This window comes from Equus asinus, chromosome 10, assembly GCF_041296235.1.
Source record: "Equus asinus isolate D_3611 breed Donkey chromosome 10, EquAss-T2T_v2, whole genome shotgun sequence".
NCBI lineage: Eukaryota > Metazoa > Chordata > Mammalia > Perissodactyla > Equidae > Equus > Equus asinus.
This window is the reverse complement of record NC_091799.1, coordinates 108,531,612-108,553,759: the sequence shown is the minus strand read 5'-3', so window position 1 is coordinate 108,553,759 and position 22,148 is coordinate 108,531,612. Positions and strand designations below refer to the sequence as shown.

At 46.4% G+C, this 22,148-nt stretch overlaps 1 protein-coding gene across 2 annotated transcripts in view; it reads left to right on the top strand.

Annotated features, from left to right (window-relative positions):
* Positions 1 to 2,439: 2,439 nt before the first annotated feature.
* CEP72 (centrosomal protein 72) overlaps positions 2,440 to 22,148 on the top strand; it is a 41,511-nt gene continuing 21,802 nt past the window's right edge. The window contains exons 1-5 of one of the 2 annotated variants that reach the window (XM_044779535.2): positions 2,440 to 2,685; positions 8,155 to 8,282; positions 9,469 to 9,661; positions 12,933 to 13,041; positions 21,369 to 21,547. In XM_044779535.2, the coding sequence (XP_044635470.2) occupies positions 2,604 to 2,685; positions 8,155 to 8,282; positions 9,469 to 9,661; positions 12,933 to 13,041; positions 21,369 to 21,547 (691 nt within the window). In that variant the 5' untranslated portion in view covers positions 2,440 to 2,603. Of the gene's footprint in view, positions 2,686 to 6,074; positions 6,219 to 8,154; positions 8,283 to 9,468; positions 9,662 to 12,932; positions 13,042 to 21,368; positions 21,548 to 22,148 lie in introns of those variants that run through there. The other variant, XM_014848481.3, reaches the window with a different exon arrangement.

Here is a 22,148-nt window from a genome sequence, read left to right as displayed (position 1 = left end):
CGCCCACGAAGTTGCTGCTGTCTCCCCGGTGGGGCCCCTGTGAGTCAAGGGACTGGCACTGCCCCTCTTGGGGCCCAGCCCAGGGCCCCCACTCCCTGCCTCCACTTCATGTCAATCCTTCCTGCTCTGGGCTTCCTGGCCCCAGCTCCAGGCTCAGACACTCCTTGCTCTCTCCAAAGGAACTTCAGAACAACACCCAACTAGACTCATCACCATAAAAAAGTGGGAACAGATGGAAGGTGCAGCAACAGAAGATGGGCTAAATAAATCTGGGTTTAGTTCATGACCTAATGTGACTATGAAAAATGAGGTTCAATAAATGATGCTGAATATTCAGTAACATAAGAAAATGTTAATAAAAGGTGACAAATAAAAATGGCAAGCAATAGGATATATTGGAGAATATGAGGAAGCCATTTGGTATAAACCTAATTTGGCCTCACCTTGTCTTTCCAAAAGGGCTTGATGTGGCTGTTGAGTATGCATGGTATATCTGCTTTAGATATTCCCTATGGCAAGAACAAAGGCCCTTGAGATAAAGGTGCAACTTCCCTCACCCTCCCAACGCTGGCATCTCCTTAAGGATTAAGCATCTTTCCTTAGGCCAGAAACTCATTGCTGCGCTCACCTGTGACCGCCCAGCTCGACCATAGACTTGCCTCCTGCTACGCCCTCTGAGATAGCAGACCCACTACCTGCTATGTCCATCAAGCGCTGTGCTGACAGGGCAATCTTGTGACTATTGTGGGAGGGACATTTCAATCATATGTGAAACGTCCTGTTTGGGGGTATATAACCACTCTGTATACCTCACTTCTTTGGTGCCCTTTCTTCCTTTGGGAAGAAAGGCCCCAGGTCATGGTCCTCAGATTTCAGCTCAGAATAAACTCACCCAAATTTTCATTTATAGATTGGTTATGGATTATTTTCGTCGACAAAGGTAAAAAAAGTATGTATACATATGAGAATGCCCAGCATACTCTCATTATTGTAAAATATCTCCAGGCTTGGAAAACGTACTTGCAGGACTCATGTGAAAATGCTAACATTGGCAAACTCTGCACGGTGGAGCATTTAATCTTGGTTCTTCTGTCTTGCGTCTCTTCCACCACGAATGTGCAATTCTTGAGTAAGCAGAAACCACGATTCCAAAGCTTTTGTTGGCACTTCCATTACACAGAAGTGCTGACTCTGCGTGGAGCTGTCCCACAGGACACGTGCAGAGACCCACCTTCCATGCTGCGGCCTCGAGACTGGGCCACCTGACCTCAAGTGACTGGCAGGCAGGGGGAAGCAGTGGGTGTTTGGAGCATGGGCTGTGCCCTGACGAGCTCCTTTTCTTGGGTGGGGCCGACAGAAGCCTTTGTTTGCAGTTGTTCGCTTCTGAGAAGCCAGGGTATTTGTTGTCTGCCTCCAAGTCTCCTGGCTGTACATGTTCTAACCGGTGGAGACACCAGATGTGGCGCCCACCTGCCTGCCTGGGATGCACCCGAAGCCCCCACCGTCTCAAGAAGGGGAACGCTGGGCAGAACTGGACTGGAAGCTTGGTCAGTTACACAGCAACCCTGACTCAAAGTATTACTGAGTGTGCACCTGCCTCAGTAAACGACTTGGCCCAGGGCCCAGGGAGGCCTGACGCCTCAGGTTTGAAGCTCTGCTCTGCTCAGGAGAGATTTGGGTACCCTGCATGCTCCATCCTGCACCCCACCACCCTGTGTACACCCCCATACCCCTCCCCTACACCCCCTGTCTACACCTCCCCTATACCCCGTCTACACCTCCCTTACACCCCGTCCACAAACCCCCCATCTTATGGCCCCTGCCCTATATCCCCTGTCTACATCCAGTCCACACACCCCTCATGCTACCACCACCCAGGCTATGACATACCATGGGGGAAGTTCCCACCAAGCTGCTCAAATCTGGGCTGAGGGGTAGCAGGGAGTCCCAAACAGCAGGAGTCGGGGAAGGGAGGGAGCACCCCAGGGCTCCTGCTGGGTGGGGCAGATTTGGATTCGGAACGAGGACTTCTCCAAACCCCGCAGATCTTAAATGCTCCTCACGACGCTCCATAACGGGCCTAGAGGGACTGACAGGCCGTGAACCTCCCGGTCAGTGGTGAGCCACAAGATCGGCCCGGGGGATTTGAGGATAAGGACAGAGGAGGACCAGCCTCACCGAGCGACTGCGGTGGGAGATCGCTGCGATCCCACAAGCAGGGGTCCTGGGGAGAACCATGGGCACTTGGTGTCCGCAACATGATCAGCAAGGCTGGGGGCGGGAGGGGTCTCCAGCTGGGGCGGAGGTCCAGCTGGGGCCGGGTCTCCCAGGCACGCAGGCTTTGCCCAGGAGAGCACCGTGCCCAGGAGGCAGTACCGCCCCGAGGAGAGCATGCGCACAGCAGACGGGGGCTGCGGCCAGGGTCGCCGCCCGGTACTTTGGAGCGACTGGGCCTCACGCCCAGCCTGCCGCCCGGGGCCCCTCCCGTCCAGCTCCCCTCCTCTGGGCCACCACGGCCACCCCGACGGGGATCCTTGGCTCCGCCCCGCCGCCCTCGGGGCCCCAGCGCGCAGGCGCCGGGCAGGTGCGTGCCGTTTGAAAGCATGGCGCCGGCGGGCCCGCGGCTGGTGCTGTGTGAGGAGAAGATCCGGGAGAAGAGCGGCCTGGCGCCTCACCGCGATCTGGGTGCGCGGCAGCGGCGGCGGGGGCGGGCGGCGCGGGCTGAGGGCCCAGGCGTCCCCCGCGGCTTCGGCAGGGGCGCCGGCACCCAGAGTCGGGGCCGAACTGTCGCAGGCCAGGATGTGTGGGGTGCCGAGGGGGTCGGAGGGCGCGGGCCGTTGCGGGGGGGCGGGGGGGGTAAGGGGTGGGGAGGGGGTAGGGGAGGGTGTAGGGAGGGGCCGTTGGGGGGGTGGGGAGGGGGCGGGTGTTAGGAGGGGGCCGAGGAAGGGGAGGGGGCGGGCCATTGGGGGGGTGGGGAGGGGGAGGCTGTGGGGAGGGGCCGAGGAAGGGGAGGGGGCGGGCCGTTGGGAGGCTGTGGGGAGGGGCCGGGCCGTTGTGGGGTGGGGAGGGGTGGGGAGGGGGAGGCTGTGGGGAGGGGCCGGGCCGTTGTGGGGTGAGGAGGGGTGGGGAGGGGTGGGGGTGAGAGGGGGAGGGGAGGGTATGGGGCCTGGAAGGGGAGGGAGTGGGCCGCAGAGCAGGGGAGGGGCGGGGAGACCGCCCGCCCGCCCTCCGCAGCCCCCGCGGCCCGGGCTGCTGAGCGGTTGCTGCCGCGCTCGGCCCTAATTGGGAGGATGGCGAAGGTGGGCCGCTTGGCCGCTGTTTTGCGGCTGAGCTGACGTCTGTGCCGTCGTGTGTCTGGTGTGCGGGCCGCGGGCAGGTCCGCGCCCACAGCCCCGGGCCCTGGGGCGGCCTCGTCCTGGAGGCCGGCGCTCGCCTTGGCGGGGCGAGCCTTCCCTGGATTCCTGGCCTGGGTCCGCCGTCCGCGGAGGACTTCCGGATCTTGCTCGGAGGGCTTGGTTGCTGCGGTTGTCTCTGTCCCGTTTTGCCTGGTTGGCGTCAGGCTGGTGCTGGGCTCGTAAGATGGGTTGGGAAGTGTGGCCTCCTCCTCTTTGTCTACAAGAGGTTGTGTAGAACTGGTGCTAATTATTGTTTGATGGAATTTTCCGGTGAAACCGTGTGGTCCTGGAGACTTCTGTATGTGAAGCTTTTAAACTAAAAACTCAGCTTCTGTAGTAGCTATGGAACTATTCCTGTCATGTTTCATCTTGGGGGAGTTGTGGTTGTGTGGGGTTCTGTGACGTTGATTGATTTCAGCTAAGTTGTTGAAGTTGTGTGTACAGAGCTGCTCCTGGTATTCCTTTATTGGCCTGTGAGTGTGTGGGGTCTGTAGTGATACCCTTCTTCCATGCCTGCTGTTGGCCATTTTTGTCTTCTCTCTCTTTTTAGTGTTGCTCGAGGTCTATGAATTTTATTAATCTTTTCAGAGGGCCTGTTTTTGGTTTGATAGGTTTTCCTCCATTGTTTTTATGCTTCATTTTTCATTGATTCTGTCCTTTATTATTTCCTTCCTTCTGCTTACTTAGCATTTATTTTACTCTTTGTTTTCTAGATTCCTGAGGTAAAGATTTAGATCATTGATTTGAGACTTAAATTTTCTGATATAAATATTTTAGTGCTACGAATTTCCCTCTAAGCACAGCTTTAGCTGCAGCCACAAGTTTTGTTGTTGTGTTTTCATTTTCATTCAGTTCAATGTATTTCTTTTATTTCCCTTGAGATTCCTCTTTGACCTATGGATTGTTTAGGAGTGTGTTTTTTTCATTTTCATGTGTTTGGAGATTTTCCTTGTTTTTTTCTCTTTCTTTTATCAATTCTAGGGTGATTTCATTATGGTCAGAGAACATAATCTGTATGATTTTAGTTTTTAAAATTTGTTGAGGTTTCTTTTATGGCTCATGATCGGGTCTATATTGGTGAATGTCCCAAATGCACGTGAAGAGAAGGTGCACTCTGTTGTTGAGTGGAATTATGTAATTGTCAGTTAGATCCTATTGGCTGGTGATGTCGTTCCATTCTACTGTATCCTTGCTGATTTTCTGTCTAGTGATTCTGTTAGTTACTGGGAGAGGGGTATTGAACACGTGACTCTAATTGTGGATTTGTTTGTTTCTCTTTTCACTTCGTGTGTTTTGAAGGTGTGCTGTTTGGTGCATACTTATTTAGGATTTTTATGTCCTTTTGTTGGGGTGATCCTTGTAGCAAGTGTAGTGTTCGTTTTTGTCCCTGATAATTGTCTTTCTTGAGCTGTCCGCTTTATCTGATGTTAGTGTCACCCCTCCAGCTTTCTTTTGGCTGGTGTTTGCAGAGCATATCTTTTCCCATCGGTTCACTGTTTAATCTTTTAACCCACCTGTATCATGTGTGACGTGAGTTTCTTGTAGACGGTGTGTGGTTGTCCATTATTTTTATCCACCCTGCCAATCTTTCTCTTTTATAGTGTATTTAGACCATTTACATTTAATGTAATTATTGATACAGTAGATATGTGCTGTTTTATCATTTGTTTTCTATTTGTTCCCTTTGTTATTTCTCCTTTTGTTTCCTTTTTCCTGGCTTCCTGTGGTTTACTTGAGTATTTTTTAGTGTTTCATTTTGATTTGTTTATTGTATTTATGAGCATATGTCTGTATGGGCTTTCCAGTGGTTGCTCTACAAATCGTGGTGTATTTATATAATGTAGCACAGTCTACTTATGTGGATGTTTTCCTGCTTCAGGTAAAGTAGAGGTTTCATTATCCTCCCCCTTTGTAATTTAGTTGTTTGAGATGTCTCCTCTGCATACCTTGAGAACTACATGAATGATAGGATTTTCAGAGTCCTCTAACATTTTAAATAACTCAAGAGGAAACATATTTACCCACATGTTTACCTGTTCTGTTATTCTCCACTCATTCCAGATGTTCCTGGTTTCCTTCTTTTATTTTTTCTTTTATGGTTGAAAAGCTTTCTTTAGCAGTTATCTTAAGGCAGGTGTTGCTGGTGACATATTGTCTTAGTGTTTCTTCATTTGAGAATACAGATGGTCCCTGACTTACGATAGTTCAACTTACAGATTTTCAGTTTATGAAAGTGTGAAGGCAATACTCATTCACTAGAAATGGTACTTCGAATGTTGAATTGTGATCTTTTCCCAGGCCGGTGCTGTGTGGGATGGCCCCCGCTCGTGATGCTGGCAGCAGTGAGCTGCAGCTCCCATCAGCCACGCGTCATGAGGGTAAACAGCCGATACACCTACAGCCATTCTGTACCCATACAACTATTTTGTTGTTCACTTTCAGTAGAGTATTCGATAAATTACATGAGGTGTTCAGCACTGTGTTATAGAATAGGCTTGGTGTTAGATGATTCTGACCACCTGTAGCCGAGTGTGAGTGTTGTGAGCGTGCTTAAAGTAGGCGAGGCTAAGCTATGATGTTTGCTAGTTTAGGTCTGTTACATACACTTCTGGCTTTGCTATTTTCAACCTGCGATGGGTTAATTGGGCTGGAACCACATCATAAGTTGAGGAAGATCTGTGTCTTTATTTTGCTTTCAGTCTTGAAGGATGTTTTCGGTAGATATAGACTTCTGGGTTGAAATTTCTTTTCTTAAATCACTTGATGTCTGCGACACTACTTCCTTCAGGCCTCTGTGTCTTCTCAAGAGTAATCCTCTGCCATGTGAGTCGTTTTTCCCTGTGGGTAATGCCTTTTCTCCCTGGTTGCTTTCAAGATTCTCTCATTGTCTTTAGTTTTCAGTAGTTGCAGTCTTATGTTTGGGCATGGCATTTTTTACTTTTATTCTGTTTAGGGATTTCTCAACTTCTTGAATGTCTTTTGCCAAAATTATGTCTTTTGCCAGATTTGGGATGCTGTCAGCCAGTGTTTCTTTAATTTTTAAGATTTTTTGTTTTTAGCCATTCTGTCTTTCTCTTCTTGGAACTGTGATTGGAACTCCACCGGGACCCCAATGATGTGAATGTTAGATCTCCTTTTCTTCTTCCACAGGTCCCTGGGGCACTGTTCATTTCTTTTTAACTCTGTTTTCTTTCTCTTGGTCAGATAAAACAATTTTGATCAGTCTCTCTTTACGTTAATTCTTTTTAAAATTTTTCCCTGTGTCATTTCCATTCTGTTATTAGCTGCTCCTGAGATTTTTTTGTTTCAGTTATTGTATTTTTCATTTCTTAAATTTCTGCTTGTTTCTTTTTTATATCTTCTGTTTCTTTGCCAAGACTTCCTATTTATTCATTTGTTTCAAGAGTGTTTATAACTGCTCATTGAAGTATTTTTATAACTGTTGCTTTAAAATTCTTGTTAGATAATTCTGACTTCTGTCATCTCAGTGTTGGTATCTGTTGATTTTTTTTCCTCATTCAAATGAAGTTTTCCTAGTTCTTGGTTATTTTTTATTGTATTGTGGACGTTTTGGGTATTGTAGGACTCTGTTTCCTATTTAAATCTCATTGCTTATCACTGGCACTCACGGGGTGCTGCTTTGCTGCTGAGGTGGTTGCTGGGCTCCTGTCACACACACAGCCACTGCAGACCTCTGTGGGCCGGGAGGGGAAGGGCAGCACCTCGTGACAGCCAGGCCAGTACCCTGTGAGTAGTCAGGGTCCACTCACAGGGTCCTGGTGCTGGCCACTGCACAATGCAGGTGTACGAAGTGTGCTTTTTCCTTGGTGTTGGGCTGGAGTGGGGCCACTGTTGCTCTGTTCTGCAAGACTCCCCTCCTGGTCCTTGGACCATGGGCAGCAGGTTTACCCTTATTTTCTGGTCAGTGTCCGTTGCTGTTTCTGGGTTGCCAGCTTCTTTTGCCCTCAGATTGGGATGTATAGGAGACGAAACAAACAGAAAACCCCAAAGCCAACCCAGGGCACTCACGGCCTAGCTATTTTCTCAAGGTCCCTAGGCAGTTGGCCTTCTGTTCCTCGCCCTTCAGAGTCGTCTGGTGCTGGTTTCCTTTATTGTTGTGCAGGGCTTTTAGGTACAGTAAGTGGGGAGGAGTAGGGTGAAATGTGTCTACTCTGTCTTGTCTGGAACTGAAAGCCCAATTTTAAATTTAATCAAGACGTGTCTTAAAACATAAATATTCCTGGGAAAGTGTTGGTGTGTCCAGGCCCAGCCTGTCTTTGGATGGCAGAAACCCGCTTTTGTGGTGACGCTTATTTGTGGCTGCTTACTGGGTGCCCTGCAGAGGCACATGGCGCACAGGCACGTGGTCACCTCTCACGTGTAATGGCGTGGAGCGGTCGGTTGCTAACTCGCAGGTTTCGTGTTGTGATCCCTGCATGGAGGCTGCTTAGATGCTGGGGATGAGCAGCCAGGAGTGGACGTGGACGCCCAGTTAGGAGGGTATTTCTGGTGAGAGAGAGTTTTGGAGGGAGAAGCAGTGGGAGTGGGGCCAGGGCGTGGGCTTGGAGAAATTTTGAAGGTAAACATAAGCTAAAACTTTAAATGCAATTCTTGTTCTTTAATATTGATGTTCAAACTTTGAGTGAGTTGCATTATTTTTGTGGCTTTTTCAGATTGTGAGTTTATATCTTGCTTTTATCAGAATAATTTATTTTGAATAAAACCAAAGGTTAAAAATCTCATAATTTTCTATTCTTAGCTGAACTTCGATCATTATCTATTCCTGGGACTTACCAAGAAAAGATTACTCACCTAGGAAATTCTTTGATGAGTTTAACAGGTCTAAAATCTTTAGATCTGTCACGCAACTCGCTGGTTAGTCTAGAGGTAAGTTTTAGATTTGTTTCTTAAAAGAAAATTTATTGCTATCCACAGCAGTGGAAAGTAGATTTATAGTAAAAAATGCAATCTGTTTTATAACTATGCTTATAATAATTGTAAACAGTACTTGTAACAATGATTATAAGTGTGGTGGTATTTTTCTTGTGTTTACTGTAAGCTGGATTTCTTACACATCACTTTGCATCTTTAAATTACTTTGACAACCAAAAGTCATAGCTCTCTGATGAAGATGGTTGTATCTTCAAAGGCAATAAAACAAGGCCAAAATGACTAACATGTGCATGGCCATTGCTCTGCGTCCCTCTTGTCAGCTGTGTTTCCTCTCCCACTTTCTGTACTTGAATCTGTTTGCGGCCTGACTCTTGGTGGCCTCAGCCCTTGCATGGCGGCACCCGAGGACGGTGCCCATCACTCTCCAGCCCTCTGTCAGCTGTGTTTCCTCTCCCACTTTCTGTACTCGAGTCTGTTTGCAGCCTGACTCTTGGTGGCCTTGGGCCCTTGCGTGGCAGCACCTGAGTGTGGTGCTCGCTGCAGTGTGCTTGATGTGCAGGTGCTCGCTCCTAGTGAGTGACTGGGACATGACTCAGGTGATGGCAGGTGGGAAGGTTGTGTAAACACTGCTCATGGCTTGATATAGAGAGGGGCTTCTTACCTTGAAAGAGAGGCTGGGCTTCACTGCCCTGTAACATGATGCTCCCAGTATCCCTGACGTGGGGGTTAGGGGTCTGCTCAGAGTCCCTTTTGAGTTTCAGTCCAGGCTGTTTTCGGGGCTGACTCATCTCTCAACCTCCTCAAGACTCAATTTTCAAATCTGTAAAATGGCAGCAATAATAGTTCTTGCCCTATAGGGTGTGTGCAGATTGAATGAAATTGTGTCAGTCCCTTAGCTTGGCACATGACGAGAACTCAGTAGCCATCAGCGGTCCTCAGTACTTTTACGACTGTTGGAAACATGGCGTTTCAAACTTCCCTGCACAGTCACTTCACCATGTGTGAAGACAGAGAACCTCCTCTGTAGAACCCATTTTATCTGCACGCTGTTCCTGATAACGGCACCTGTTCGTTGCAAGTGCGTGTGTTAATTTGGGTGGTCGGTTCCTGTTGATGCCCCATTTTACTGTGTGTTTATTTCTGACAGTGTGAACTAATGGGCGTTTTGTCCTCTGCACAGGGCATTGAGTACCTCACTGCGCTGGAGAGCCTCAGTCTCTACTACAACTGCGTCTCCTCGCTAGCTGAAGTGTTCCGGCTTCACTGCTTGCCTGAACTCTTGGATGTGGACTTCCGGCTGAACCCTGTGGTGAAGAATGAGTCTGATTACCGCCTCTTTGTTGTGCACATGCTCCCGAAGCTCAGGCAACTGGGTAGGCACCTTGGCCGTGCTCGCTCAGTGGAGCCGTAAGGGTGTTTGTGCTCCCAGAGCAGTCATGCTGTTGGTTTCTCTGAAAAGGGAAGTTGATTTTCTACTCTGATGGTGTGAGACGCTGTGTCTCGCAGGATGGGTCTTGTAGGGGAACTGCCTGGGAAGGTGGCATGGATCCCTGTGGGCACAGATAACTACCAGGGAGGCCAGGAGCAAGGTGTGGGCCACGCTGCTTGGTCACTTTCTGGCTCTCCACTTTCTAGCTGTTGACTTGGGTGCATTCCTGAACTTCTGGTGCGCTGTTTCCTTCCAAGGCCTCCTGGGCGTCACCTCAGGCTCAGGTAGACAGCTGGACTCTACCTAGTTTCGCATCCACCTGGAAGGATATAGGACGAAAAGTTCATTGTGCCTCACCCTCTTCCAGGTGACAGGAGGGAGACAGGTTCTGTGGGTGGGTGCAGCCACCAGCTTGGCTTAGTAGTCTGTGTCCCTAAAAGAAATGAATTTCTGACAGGCTCGCAGGCAGAGCTTCAAGGCTGCGCACTGGACATGCCCAGGTGGGAGGGTTGCACTTGAGGAAGCCACAGTGGCACCTTCCCACCTGCTTCACTGACTACCAGGAGTTGTTTTTGCCATGAGCATGTGGCTAGTGGCACTGCCAGTGCTCCCCTGTGTTTTGCTTCCAGGGGAGGGAGCTGGAGCTTAGGCCCGAGGGCAGGCTGACTGTGGAGTGAGGAGAAGGAGAGGGCTTGGGCTCTCATACCCTCTGTCCTCCTGTTGAGGGGGTGATGAGAGCCGAGGAGTGGTGGTGCAGGACTGTCTGGTTGAGAGATAGTGGTCCTTCTGTGTCTCTGGCGATCCCTGTGTGTCCTCAATCCTGAGGGCCCGTTCGCTGCCTGGCAAGGCGAGGGGGCAGTCAAGGGTGTCTCCGTCTCTTGGGCGCTGGCCTAACAAAACCAGAGTGAGTCCCAGATCGTGGCAGCGCTTATCACCAGCGTCCGTGTGGTACAAGCTGACCTGTGAGCAAAGCACAGCCACTGTCCTCTCGGGATCTACAGAAACCTCATGTTCTGCATCTCAGCTGCCAGCAGATTCTCACATGAACACCTCAGCCGTGTGTGTGTGTTGGCTTCCCTCCTGGTGCCCCTGCGCCGGTGGGCCGTGGCTCTGGGCAGCCTGGCTGCTCTGCTGGGCCACACCAGTGGGCCTGGGCACGGGCGTGGGCTGTGAGTATTATGACTGACCCCCAAAAGCACTCTTTAGTTTCAAACCTACTTAGAATTTTCATGTTTAATTTTAAATTTTAGATATTTGGCATGAATAAATGCCTGTGTTCCAACTTATTTTTGACTGTTAAACAGTTGACTTTGGTTCTTTTTTGGAGGCATTTCAGTCCTTATGGGGAATTTTTGCAGTCATCAGTCTTAAATCATTACTTTCCCTTTGTCATAAAAGTTTTAGATTCAGAATCTTATAGTGCTTGTATAGAGAAGGGATATGAGAGTCTTTCCACATGTGAAAGGTATTTTCAGACATGCAAAAGGAACGTACTCGAAAATCAAGGTCATTGCAGGAGTCATGGAACTCTCCGAAGGGCCTCCCAGCAGGGTGCCCAGCCAGCTTGGAGCTCAGCCCTGGGTTCCAGTGAGTAACTGGAAGGCCCTGGAGGATTGTGGAGGAGGACAGTGAGGAGGTGTTGGGGTTGGCCTGGGAAGGGCTGTGGGGTGGAAGCAGGGTCAGGGAACAAAGGGGGCACCCCATATGGGTCTAGGGGTTGTGCGGTCTGGGAGAATGTTGCAAAGTCAGGAGAAGGCTTAGTTTTGGGGAGTATGTGAGTTTGCATTTGATTTTAGCCATGTTGAGTTTGAATTTATAGTGGAACAGTGAAGAGAAATGTTTTTAGAGTAGGGATTTAGAACTGACTCAAAAGGAAGTCACGGCCCAGTGAATAGACTTGTGTGGTGTTACACAAAGGAGTGTCCAGGCTGTGAGAGCAGCTGCTGTGTTTGGGGGAAGTGGGAACAACAGAGGTCAGGAGATCCCAGACGGTGTAAGATGGCCCAGGGTCACCGAGCAGACGACAGAGCAGGATTAGAAGGTGGTTGTGTCTCAAGGAGGAGCTCCTGGGGGTGTCCCACATGCAGAGGCACTTCTCTGTCTGTATGATTTTCACAACTGCTTTGTTTTTCTGCTTTGAAAGTGTTTATTGTTGCTATTCCTCTTTTACTCATTTCTTATTGTAATATAGTCTTGCGCCCTATAACAATGTCACATCAATGATGGACCACGTAGACGATAGTAGTCCCATAAGATTAGTACCATACAGCCTGGGCTATAGTAGGCTGTACCGTCTAGGTTTGTGTGAGTCACTCTGTGATGTTCGCACAACGGTGAAATTGCCTAACCACGTGTTTCTCAGAACGTGTCCCCATTGTTAAGTGACGCATGAGTGCATGTACTTTTTGGGGTGTGCCATAGGTTGAATACTCTTTTTGGAGGCAGCTTCAGAAGTTAACCACCATTTATAACAGTAATTCTGTGATAAAATGTGTTGCAAGTTCCAGTGCACTGACTTCTAGCGTTGGGGAATCATCCCACTTCAGGCATTTACTGGGTAAGGAGCAGGAGTTGTTGAGGCCGTCCGAGGCCCAGGGCTCACATATGGGGACAGTGTAAGCTTCTCGTCTGTGTTCCTGAAGATCTGAGGATGCACACCCCAGGCATAAACACACAGCTGGGACATCCTCTGTCTTTCACATGTCCAGGATTCTCATCTGTGGAGACTCCTCAGATGTGCTCTGTGTGGTTTGAGAACCTCATCCAGCACCCAGTGTGTGCGCTAAAAGAAAGGAGATGAGAAGGATGTGCTTGTGTGTGAACTCGCGTGTGTGTTTCTTCTTCTGCGGCAGCAGCCTGCCTCCAGAGCAGTGTCAGGGGGTGAGCTTTGTACGAGCAGGCCGGCCCTCTTAGAACCGTCGCTCAGCATCTCTGGGAGACCATGTGGAGCCACCAGAGCCCGGCATTCCTTTACTGGGTCTCCCTAGTGCTTCTGGGGAGATGCTGTGGCAGTGTCAGCCCCAAGGGGTGGAAGCTCCTAGAACAAGCAATGTCAGTCCTGTTCATGTGCAGTGTGCAGCAGGGCAGGTGACGGGGGCGCCCTTGCTGCCTCCCAAGGGGAAGGTGTGTGCTCCAGGGATGCTGGAAGGTGCACCTGCGGGATTGGGTGTAGGGGCCTGTTGCTTGCTCGTTCCTCTGTGGCGTTTTCTCCCTAGACGATCGCCCTGTGCGAGAGAGCGAGCGGAAAGCATCCTGGCTGCATTTTGCTTCGGAGGAGTCACTCAGCTCAAAGCAGAGCTTCCTAGATGTTTCCAGCATCGGAAGGTATGAGCAAAAGTGCTGTCTGAACTTTGAGAGAGGTTGTTCAGACTTGCCTGTTGGTAGAATGCTTGACTAAAGGATGTAAACTACTTTGGGTGCTGATGGCCACCTAAAGGGCACACACACAAAAGAAGAGGGAGGGACAGGCACCGACGCCACCTGGGGCTCAAGGAGGTGGTGGCACTGAGTTTCTCTCTTCCTGGTGTCCACATCTTCTGCAAGCTATTTTTAATATTTAAGATGTTTATTACAGTAATACGTGTAAAATCAAATAGCACAAGGATTTGTGATGAGAAACAGCAGTCCCTTGTCCACTCCTTGGCCCACTGCTCAGTGGCAGCCACCTCTGTGATTCTCCCTGCTTCCAGCTTCTGACGGAGCTGCTATCTCATCTCCCAATGGTACAACCACAGTGCTGTTTGTGGGTGTGATCTGACTGCTGCCATGGCCCTTCTTTCCCCTCCCCGTGGTGACAGCTCGGGGGATATGCTCCTCCTGCAGTCTCCTCCCAGTGCCCTGTGGCCAGTGCTCCTGGCTCGGCTCTGGTTGGGCCGTGGGAGCATGTGCCTGCCTGTGCACCACTTCCACGCCACCTCCTGTCCTCCTGTCTCCTGCCATCTGCGTCTTTAAGTTTAAGCTTAGGTTGTCAGGGTTGATGGCATTTAAATGTGTTCTGAAACCATAAAGAGTCTTTGTGCTGTGTGTATGGGTTGATTATAAAGGGCAAAAGTCAATAAACTGTGTTTACATTGCTTGTAATGTGCTACAATTATGTACTCTTCTTGTACACTATTTTGTTTTGTCTGAAGCTTTAAATAGTTATCTTTTTCTCGCATTATATGCCTTAACTCATCTGTAAATTCCTCTAATGTAGGAGTTGGCCAACTTTTTTTTTAAAGGGCTGGAGAGGCAATATTTTTAGCTCTGTAGGCCATATGATCTCTGCTCAATTTATGAACTGTATCTGTGTAGCCATAGGCAATACCTAAACGAATGACTGTGTTCCAGTAAAACTTCATAAAAATAAGCAGTGGGCCAGACTTGACCTGTGGACCATACTTGCCAACTTCTGCTCTAATGTCTCAAGATCAGTTCTAAATCCTTGGGCTCTCCTATTTCCTCAGATGCCTCCCCTGGAGCCCCCGCCCCCTTACTTCCCCATTTCGGACCACACTAATTGCTGTGTAGACAGCTGCACCTGCTACCATGTGCAATGTTCTGAAAGTTTTCTTGCCCCCCAAAATTCATATGTTGAAATTGTAACCCCCGATGTGATGGTGTTAGGAGATAGGGCCTTTGGAAGGTGATGAGATCATGAAGGTAGAGCCCTCATGAGTGGGGTTGGTGCTCTTATAAAAGAGGCCCCACAGAGCTTCCCAGCCCCTTTCTTTATATGAGGTCATGCGTCGATGGTGCCAGTCCTCTGACTTTGTTCTTCTCTTTCGGTATTGAGTTGCCAATATTAGGTCTTCTGTCTCTCCATATAAACTTTAGAGTCAATTTGACAGTATCCACAAAATACCTTACTGGGATTTTGGTTGGGATTGCTTTGCACCTACACATTGTATTGGGAGGAACTGACATCTTGACACTATTGAATCTTCCTGTATATGAACATGGACCATCTCCCCATTCATTTAGTTCTTTGATTTCATTTATCAGAGGTTTGTAGTTTTCCTCATATAGGTCTTGTATGTGTTTTTTTAGATTTATACCTTACTATGTCATTTTTTGATGCTCATGTAAATGTTACTGTTTTTTAATTTCAAATTTAATTGAGATTTTAATTTCAAATTACTCATTGCTGGTATATAAGAAAGCATTTGACTTTTGTCTACTCACCTTGTGTATTAGTTTCCTAGGGCTGATGGAGGAAAGTACCACAAACTGGGCAGCTTAACGTAACAGAAATGTCTCACAGTTCTTAAGGTTGGAAGTCTGAAGTCAAGGTGTCGACAGGGTTGGGTTGTTTCTTCTGGAGGCCTTGAGGGAGAATCCATTCCATGACTCCTCGCTGCTTGTAGTTTGCTGGCAGTCTTTGGTGTTCCTTGCCTTGTAGAAGCCTCCTTTTAATCCTCTATCTTCATGTGGCTATCTTCTCTCTGTGTCTTTTATTTTTTTTTAAAGATTTTATTTTTTTCCTTTGTCTCCCCAAAGCCCCCCAGTACATAGTTGTATATTCTTCATTGTGGGTCCTTCTAGTTGTGGCATGTTGGACGCCGCCTCAGCGTGATTTGATGAGCAGTGCCATGTCCGCGCCCAGGATTCGAACCAATGAAACACTGGGCCGCCTGCAGCGGAGCGCACGAACTTAACCACTGGGCCACGGGGCCAGCCCCTCTCTGTGTCTTTTCACAGAATCTTCCCTTTATGCATGTGTATTTCTGTCTCCAATTTCCCATTTTTATAAGATACCAGTCATAGTAGATTAGGGCCCACCAGAATGTCCTCATGTTGACTTGATTACCTCTGTAAAGACCGTTTTTCCAGAGCCAGCCCTGATGGCCTAGTGGTTAAAGTTTGGCACGCTCTGCTTCAGCGGCCCAGGTTCAGTTCCCAGGCATGGAACCACACCACTCATCTGTCAGTAGCTGTGCTGTGGCGATGGCTCACATAAAAGAACTAGAAGGATTCACAACTACAATATACAACTATGTACTGGGGCTTTGGGGAGGAAAAAAACAAGAGAGGGAGATTGGCAACAGATGTTAGCTCAGAGCAAATCTTTCCCAGCAAGAAAAAAAAAAAGACCCTATTTCCAAATAAGGGCACATTCAGCGGTCCCAGGCATTGGGGGACACAGTGTGACCCATAACACCTTGTATTTTGCAACCTTGCCATAATCACTTCTTAGCTCCTGGAGTTTTGTTTTTTCTTCCCAGTTGATTCTTTGGGATTTTCTACGTAGAGGATCATGTCATCTGTGAACAAGGACAGTTTTATTTATTCCTTCCCAATCTGTATACCTTTTATTTCTTTTCTTGTCTTATTGCATTTGCTGAGACTTGCAGTATGATGTTGAAAAGCAGTGGTGAGAGTGGACGTCTTTGCCTTGTTCCTGATTTTAGCAGGAAAGCTTCACGTTTCTCACCACCAAGAGTGAGGTTAGCTGTAGGTTTTTGTAGGTGTTCTTTATCAAGTTGAGGAAGTTTCCCTCTGTTCCTAGTTTACTGACCATTTTTATCATGAATGGATGTTGGATTTTGCCAAATGGTTTTTCTGCATCTATTAATAGGATCATGTGATTTTTCTTTTCTTTTGTCTGTTGATGTGGTGGATTACATTAATTAATTTTCCAGTGTTGAGTCACCCTTGCATACCCTTGGAATAAATCCCACTTGGTCATGGTGTATAATTCTTTTTATACATTGTTGGATTCAAATTGCTAATATTTTGTTGAGGATTTTTGCATCTATGTTCATAAGAGATATTGGTCTATAGCTTTCTTGTATTGTTTTTGCTGCTTCTCGTATTAGGCTAATGCTGGCCTCATAGAATGAAAGTATTCCCTTTGCTTCTATCTTTTGTAAGAGATTAGAGAATTGATGTAATTTCTTCTTTAAATGTTTGGTAGAATTCACCAGTGAACCCATCTGGACCTGGTGTTTTGGAAGGCTATTAATTATTGATTCAATATCTTTAATAAATATGTCTAGTCAGATTATCCATTTCTCCTCAAGTGAGTTTTGGTAGATTGTGTCTTTCTAAGAACTGCTCCGTTACATCTAGATTATCAGACTTGTGGGCATAGAGTTGTTTATAGTGTTCCTTTATTAGTCTTTTAATGTCTGTGGGATCTGTAGTTGTACCCCTTTTTCATTTCTGATGTTCATAATTTCTCTCTTCTTTTCTTAATTAACCCAACATAGAGATTTTTTGATTTTATTTATCTTTGTAATAAACTGGTTTTTGGATTTGTTGGTTTTTCTCTATTGATTTCCTGTTTTCAATTTCACTGATTTCTGCTCTAATTTTTTTCTTTTTTAGGATTTTATTTTTTCTTTTTCTCTCCAAAACCCCCCAGTACATAGTTGTATATTTTTAGTTGTGGGTCCTTCCAGTTGTGGCACGTGGGATGCTGCCTCAGCATGGCCTAGATGAGCAGTGCCATGTCCGTGCCCAGGCTTCGAACTGGCGAAACCCTGGGCTGCTGAAACAGAGCGTGTGAACTTAACCATTCGGCCATGGGGCCGGCTCTCATTATTTCTGCTCTAATTTTTGTTAGGTTTTTTCTTCTGCTTACTTTGGATTTTATTTGCTCTTCTTTTTCTAGTTTCCTAAGGTGGAAGCTTGGATTATTACTTTTTAGATTGTACTGTTTTCCTAACACATGCATTCAATGCTGTAAATTTCCCTCTAAGCATTGATTCCACCGCATCCCACAAATTTTGGTAAGATGTATTTTCTTTTTCATATAGTTCAAAATGTTTTTTAATTTCTCATAAGATTTCTTTTTTGACACATGTTATTTAGAAATATGTTTTTTAATCCCCAAGTATTTTGGGATTTTCCAGTTATCCTTCTGTTATTGATTACTGGTTTAATTCCGTTGTGGTTTGAGAGCAGACATTGTGTGATTTCTCTTCTTTTAAATTTGTAAAGGTGTGTTTTATGACTCAGGACATGCCCTGTCTTGGTGAAGGTTCCATGTGAGCCTGAGAAGAATGTGTAATCTGCAGTCATTGGATGACGTGGTCTGTAGTTGTCACCACATCCAATTCATTGATGGTGTTGTTGAGTTCACTGTGTCCTTACTGGTTTTCTGCCTGCTGGATTGGTCTCTTTCTATTAGAGGGGTGTTGAAATCTCTCCCTGTAATAGTGGATGCGTCTGTCTCTCCTGTAGTTCTATCAGTTTTTTGCCTCACGTATTTTGATGCTCTGTTGTTAGGTGCATATGCATTAAGGATTGTAGTGTCTTTTGGAGAATTGACCCCTTATCATTATGTAATGCCTCTCTTTATTCCTGATAACCTTCCTTGCTTTGGAGTCAGCTCTGTCTGAAATTAATATGACTACTCCAGCTTTCTTTTGATTAGTGTCAGCCTGGTATATTTATCTCTATTTCTTTACTGTTAATCTATGTGTCTTTATACGTGCGTTTCTTGTAGACACCATGTAGTTGGGTCTTGTTTTTTGATCCACTCTGACAATCTATGTCTTTTAGTTGGTGTATTTAGATCATTGATATTTAAAGTGATTACTGATATGGTTGGATTAATATTTACAATATTTGTTACTGTTTTCTACTCATTGCCCTTGTTCCTATTCTTGTCTTCTGCTCTTTTTCTTCCCTTTGTAGTTTTAAATGAGCATTTTGTAAGACTCCATTTTCTCTCCTTTCTTAGCATATAGTTATATTTTTTCTTTTTTAAGTGGTTGCTCTAGAGTACGCAGTGTACATTTACACCCAATCCAGGTCCACTTTCAAATACCACTATACCGATTCACACACAGTGCAAATACCTTACAGTGACAAAATATTCATAATTCCTCTCTCCTGTCCCTTATATCATTGCTGTCATTTATTTCATTTAAATAAAGCTATAATCATGCATGTAAAACATGAGCAGACATAGTTGAATACATTGTTGTTGTTATTATTTTAAACAAACTTTTATGTTAGATCAACTATGAATAAGAAAAAAGTTTTTATTTTACCTTCTCTTATTCCTTTTCTAGTACTCTTCTTTTCTTTATGTAGACCCAAGGTTCTGACTTGTATCATTTTCCTTCTCTCTGAATAACTTCTTTTAACATTTCTTACAAGGCAGGTCTACTGGCCATAAATTCCCTCAATTTTTGTTTATCTAAGAAAGTCTTTATGTCTCCCTCACTGTTGAATGATAATTTTCAGGATGTCAAATTCTACGTTGATAGCTTTTTTTCTCTCGACACTTTAAATATTTCGCTCCACTCTCTCTTGCTTGCTTGGTTTCTGAGGAGAAGTCAGATTTCTTCCTCTGTAGGTAAGGCATTTTTTTTCCTCTGGCTTATTTCAAAATTTTTTCCTTTGTCTTTGATTTTCTCCAGTTTGAAGACGATGTTCCTTGATGTAATTTTTGGATGTTTGTCCTGCTGATGTTCTCACAGCTTCCTGCACCTGTGGTTTGGGATCTGATGTTAATTTGAGGAAATTTTCAGTCTTTGCTTCTTCAAATAGTTTTTTCTGTTCCTTTCTTTCTCTCTTCTGATATTCTCATTACGTGTATATTACACCTTTTGTAGTTGTCCCTTGATTCTTGGGTATTCTATTCTGGTTTTCTTTCTCTTTTTTCAGCCTTTTTTTCCTCCTTACTTTTCACTTTTTTTGGTTTCTATTGAGATAGCCTCAAACTCAGAGATTTCTTTCCTCAGCCATGGCCTGTCTACTAATGAGCCCATCAAAGGCATTCATTCTTCCTTTCTGTTAGTGTTTTTGAGTGCTAGGATTTCTTTTTGATTCCTTCTTAGAATTCCCATCTCTCTCCTTATGTTTCCCACTTGCTCTTGCATGGCCATCTGCTTTTTTTTTGTTTGTTTGAGGAAGATTAGTCCTGAGCTAACTGCTGCCAATCCTCTTTTCGCTCAGGAAGCCTGGCCCTGAGCTAACATCCGTGACCATCTTCCTCTACTTTATATGTGGGACGCCTACCACAGCATGGCGTGCCAAGCAGTGCTATGTCCGCAGCTGGGATCCCAACTGGTGAACCCCAGGCCGCCAAAGTGGAACGTGCGCACTTAACCGTTGTGCCACCGGGCCGGCCCTGGCTGTTTGCTTTTTACACAGTAGCCCTTAGCGTATTAATCATAGTTGTTGTAAATCCTGGTGTGGTCGTTCCAGCATTTCTGCCATGTCTGAGTCTAGTTCTAATGCTTGATTTTCTTTTTCAAGATTGTTTTGGCTATATGGAATCTCGTGAGATTCCAGATGAATTTTAGGGTGGGTTTTTCTATTTCTGCAAGAAATGTCGTTGGGATTTTAATAGGGATTGCACTGATTCTGTAGATTGCTTTGGGTAGTACTGACATTTTTAACCATGTTAAGTCTCCCCATCTATGAACGTGGAATGCGTTTCCTTTTATTTATGTCTTCTCTAATTTCTTTTAGCAATGTTTAGTAGTTTACCTGTCCATGATAATCTCAAGACCGAATCATCACTGAGTTTAGAGTTCAAAGGACCTAATAGATCTTTATGGATCTGGTGCAACCTCATTATTATCCGCTGGTGACAGTAGAGATCCAAAAGAGCCGAAATGTGTCAGATGTCAGGTTCCTGTGGGTAGACCCGGAAGGAGAACCCAGGTCCCTTCCTGCAGGGATCTGGGACACTTGCAGTGCAGAAAATAAATCTCTTAGAGTATGATCAGGTGTCATAAAGTCAATATTCGTAGTGTATGGGTTGAGTATTATTTTGAAAAGTGGTATTTTAAGCTGCCTTTGTTGGAAATGAGGTCTCCTTTGAGTGTGTTCATCCTCATGTGGAGGGTCATCCTTGGGAGGGATGTCATATTCTAAAGCACCTCACATTTCAGTCAGTGTGGAAACATTTTCACTTAACATAAAAATAGAAATTTGGAACACACATCCTTTAACTTTCTTTTTTTCTTTTGTGAGGAAGCTTGGCTCTGAGCTAACATCTCTTGTCAACCTTCCTGTTTTTGCTTGAGGAAGATTGTCACTAAGCTGACATCTGTGCCAATCTTCGTCTATTTTACGTGGGACACTGCCACAGTGTGGCTTGACGAGCGGTGTTGGGTCCACGCCCAGGATCCGAACCCGTGAACCCTGGGCCACTGAAGTGGAGTGCTCAAACTTAATCACTGTGCCACAGGGCTGGCCCCTCCTTTCACTTTCTTGATCACGTGTATCGCATCGTGGATATGCTGGGAAAAGAGCACGTTAGAAGATCGCAGAACACAGCAGCTTTCTGGAATTCTCATTCTTGAACAGATCCTGGTGGGGTTCTTCACATGCTGGGATGGCGTGGTAACATTATGTGACCTTCCTTTCCGTCACCACTCATCCTTGCTGAGTCCTACTTTGACTTCACTTTAGTCGAGGTGCCGAGAGCCATTGTTCTGTGGTTGCACCAGCTCCTCCTCTGCAGAGCCCTTATGTCGGTGCTGGCAGAACAGCATCTCCCTTTGTGGGGCCTGTGTGAGCTGCGGTGCCTCCCTTTGTGGGGCCTGCGCATGCTGTGGCGCCTCCCTTTGTGGGGTCTGTGTGAGCTGGAGCGCCTCCCTTCGCTAGGGCCTGCATGAGCTGGAGCGCCTCCCTTTGCGGGGTCTGCGCGCATTGGAACGTGCTGCTGGCTGAAGTGACAGCAATGGGTTGGCTTTTCTTTGCAGACCGTGCTACTCCAGAGCCAGATGTACCGACTCCTCGGCCAAGAAGTGCTTGGTTATGGACGCAGATGACGAGGCGGTCTTGAACCTCATTGCCGAGTGTGAGTGGGGCTTGAGCAACCCTCCTGGGAGCAAAAGTTCCAGCCAGAAGGAGCGAGAGACTGACTTGCCTAGTTCCCAAGGTATGCTGCCACTCCACTGTGAGGGCCGGGTGGTGGATCCAGCTTGTTCTGGATGTCAGTCATCGCTGGCTTCAAGATGCACAGTTGCTGTTTTTAGAAAACTTACCTTTAAATATAGAATCTTCATGAAGTCTTTATGTACTTGTAAATATCAGTAATTTGGATTATAGAATTTTAAAAGAAAAAGTCAATGTATTTAAGTTGAGTATAGTCATACTGTATGGTGGTTTAACTTATATTCTTCCTCAGATCAATTAAAATTGCAGGGCAGAGGTAAAATGTCAAAGCACACAAGAAGGTAAGGTGTCCTGTGGCTAGTGGAACTGACATCCGTGTCAGCCGCGAGGGGTGTTCACTCAGCTTTACGAAGCACTTGGAGCTCAGGCTGCCATGTTTAGAACTTTAAACCCGACGAGGATGTTGTGCAGTCTTCCCCGTGGATGGACTTCTTCACGTGGTCAGCTGGGGACTCTGCTTTCTACTAGGACTTGGGTATAAGCTTTAGCTTCATTTCTTCCTCCATTATGAGTTTCTGAGAGCTTGCCATGAAGACAACAACAGGTTGAGGCATAAATTTGGTCTGAAATCCCAGGATTTACTG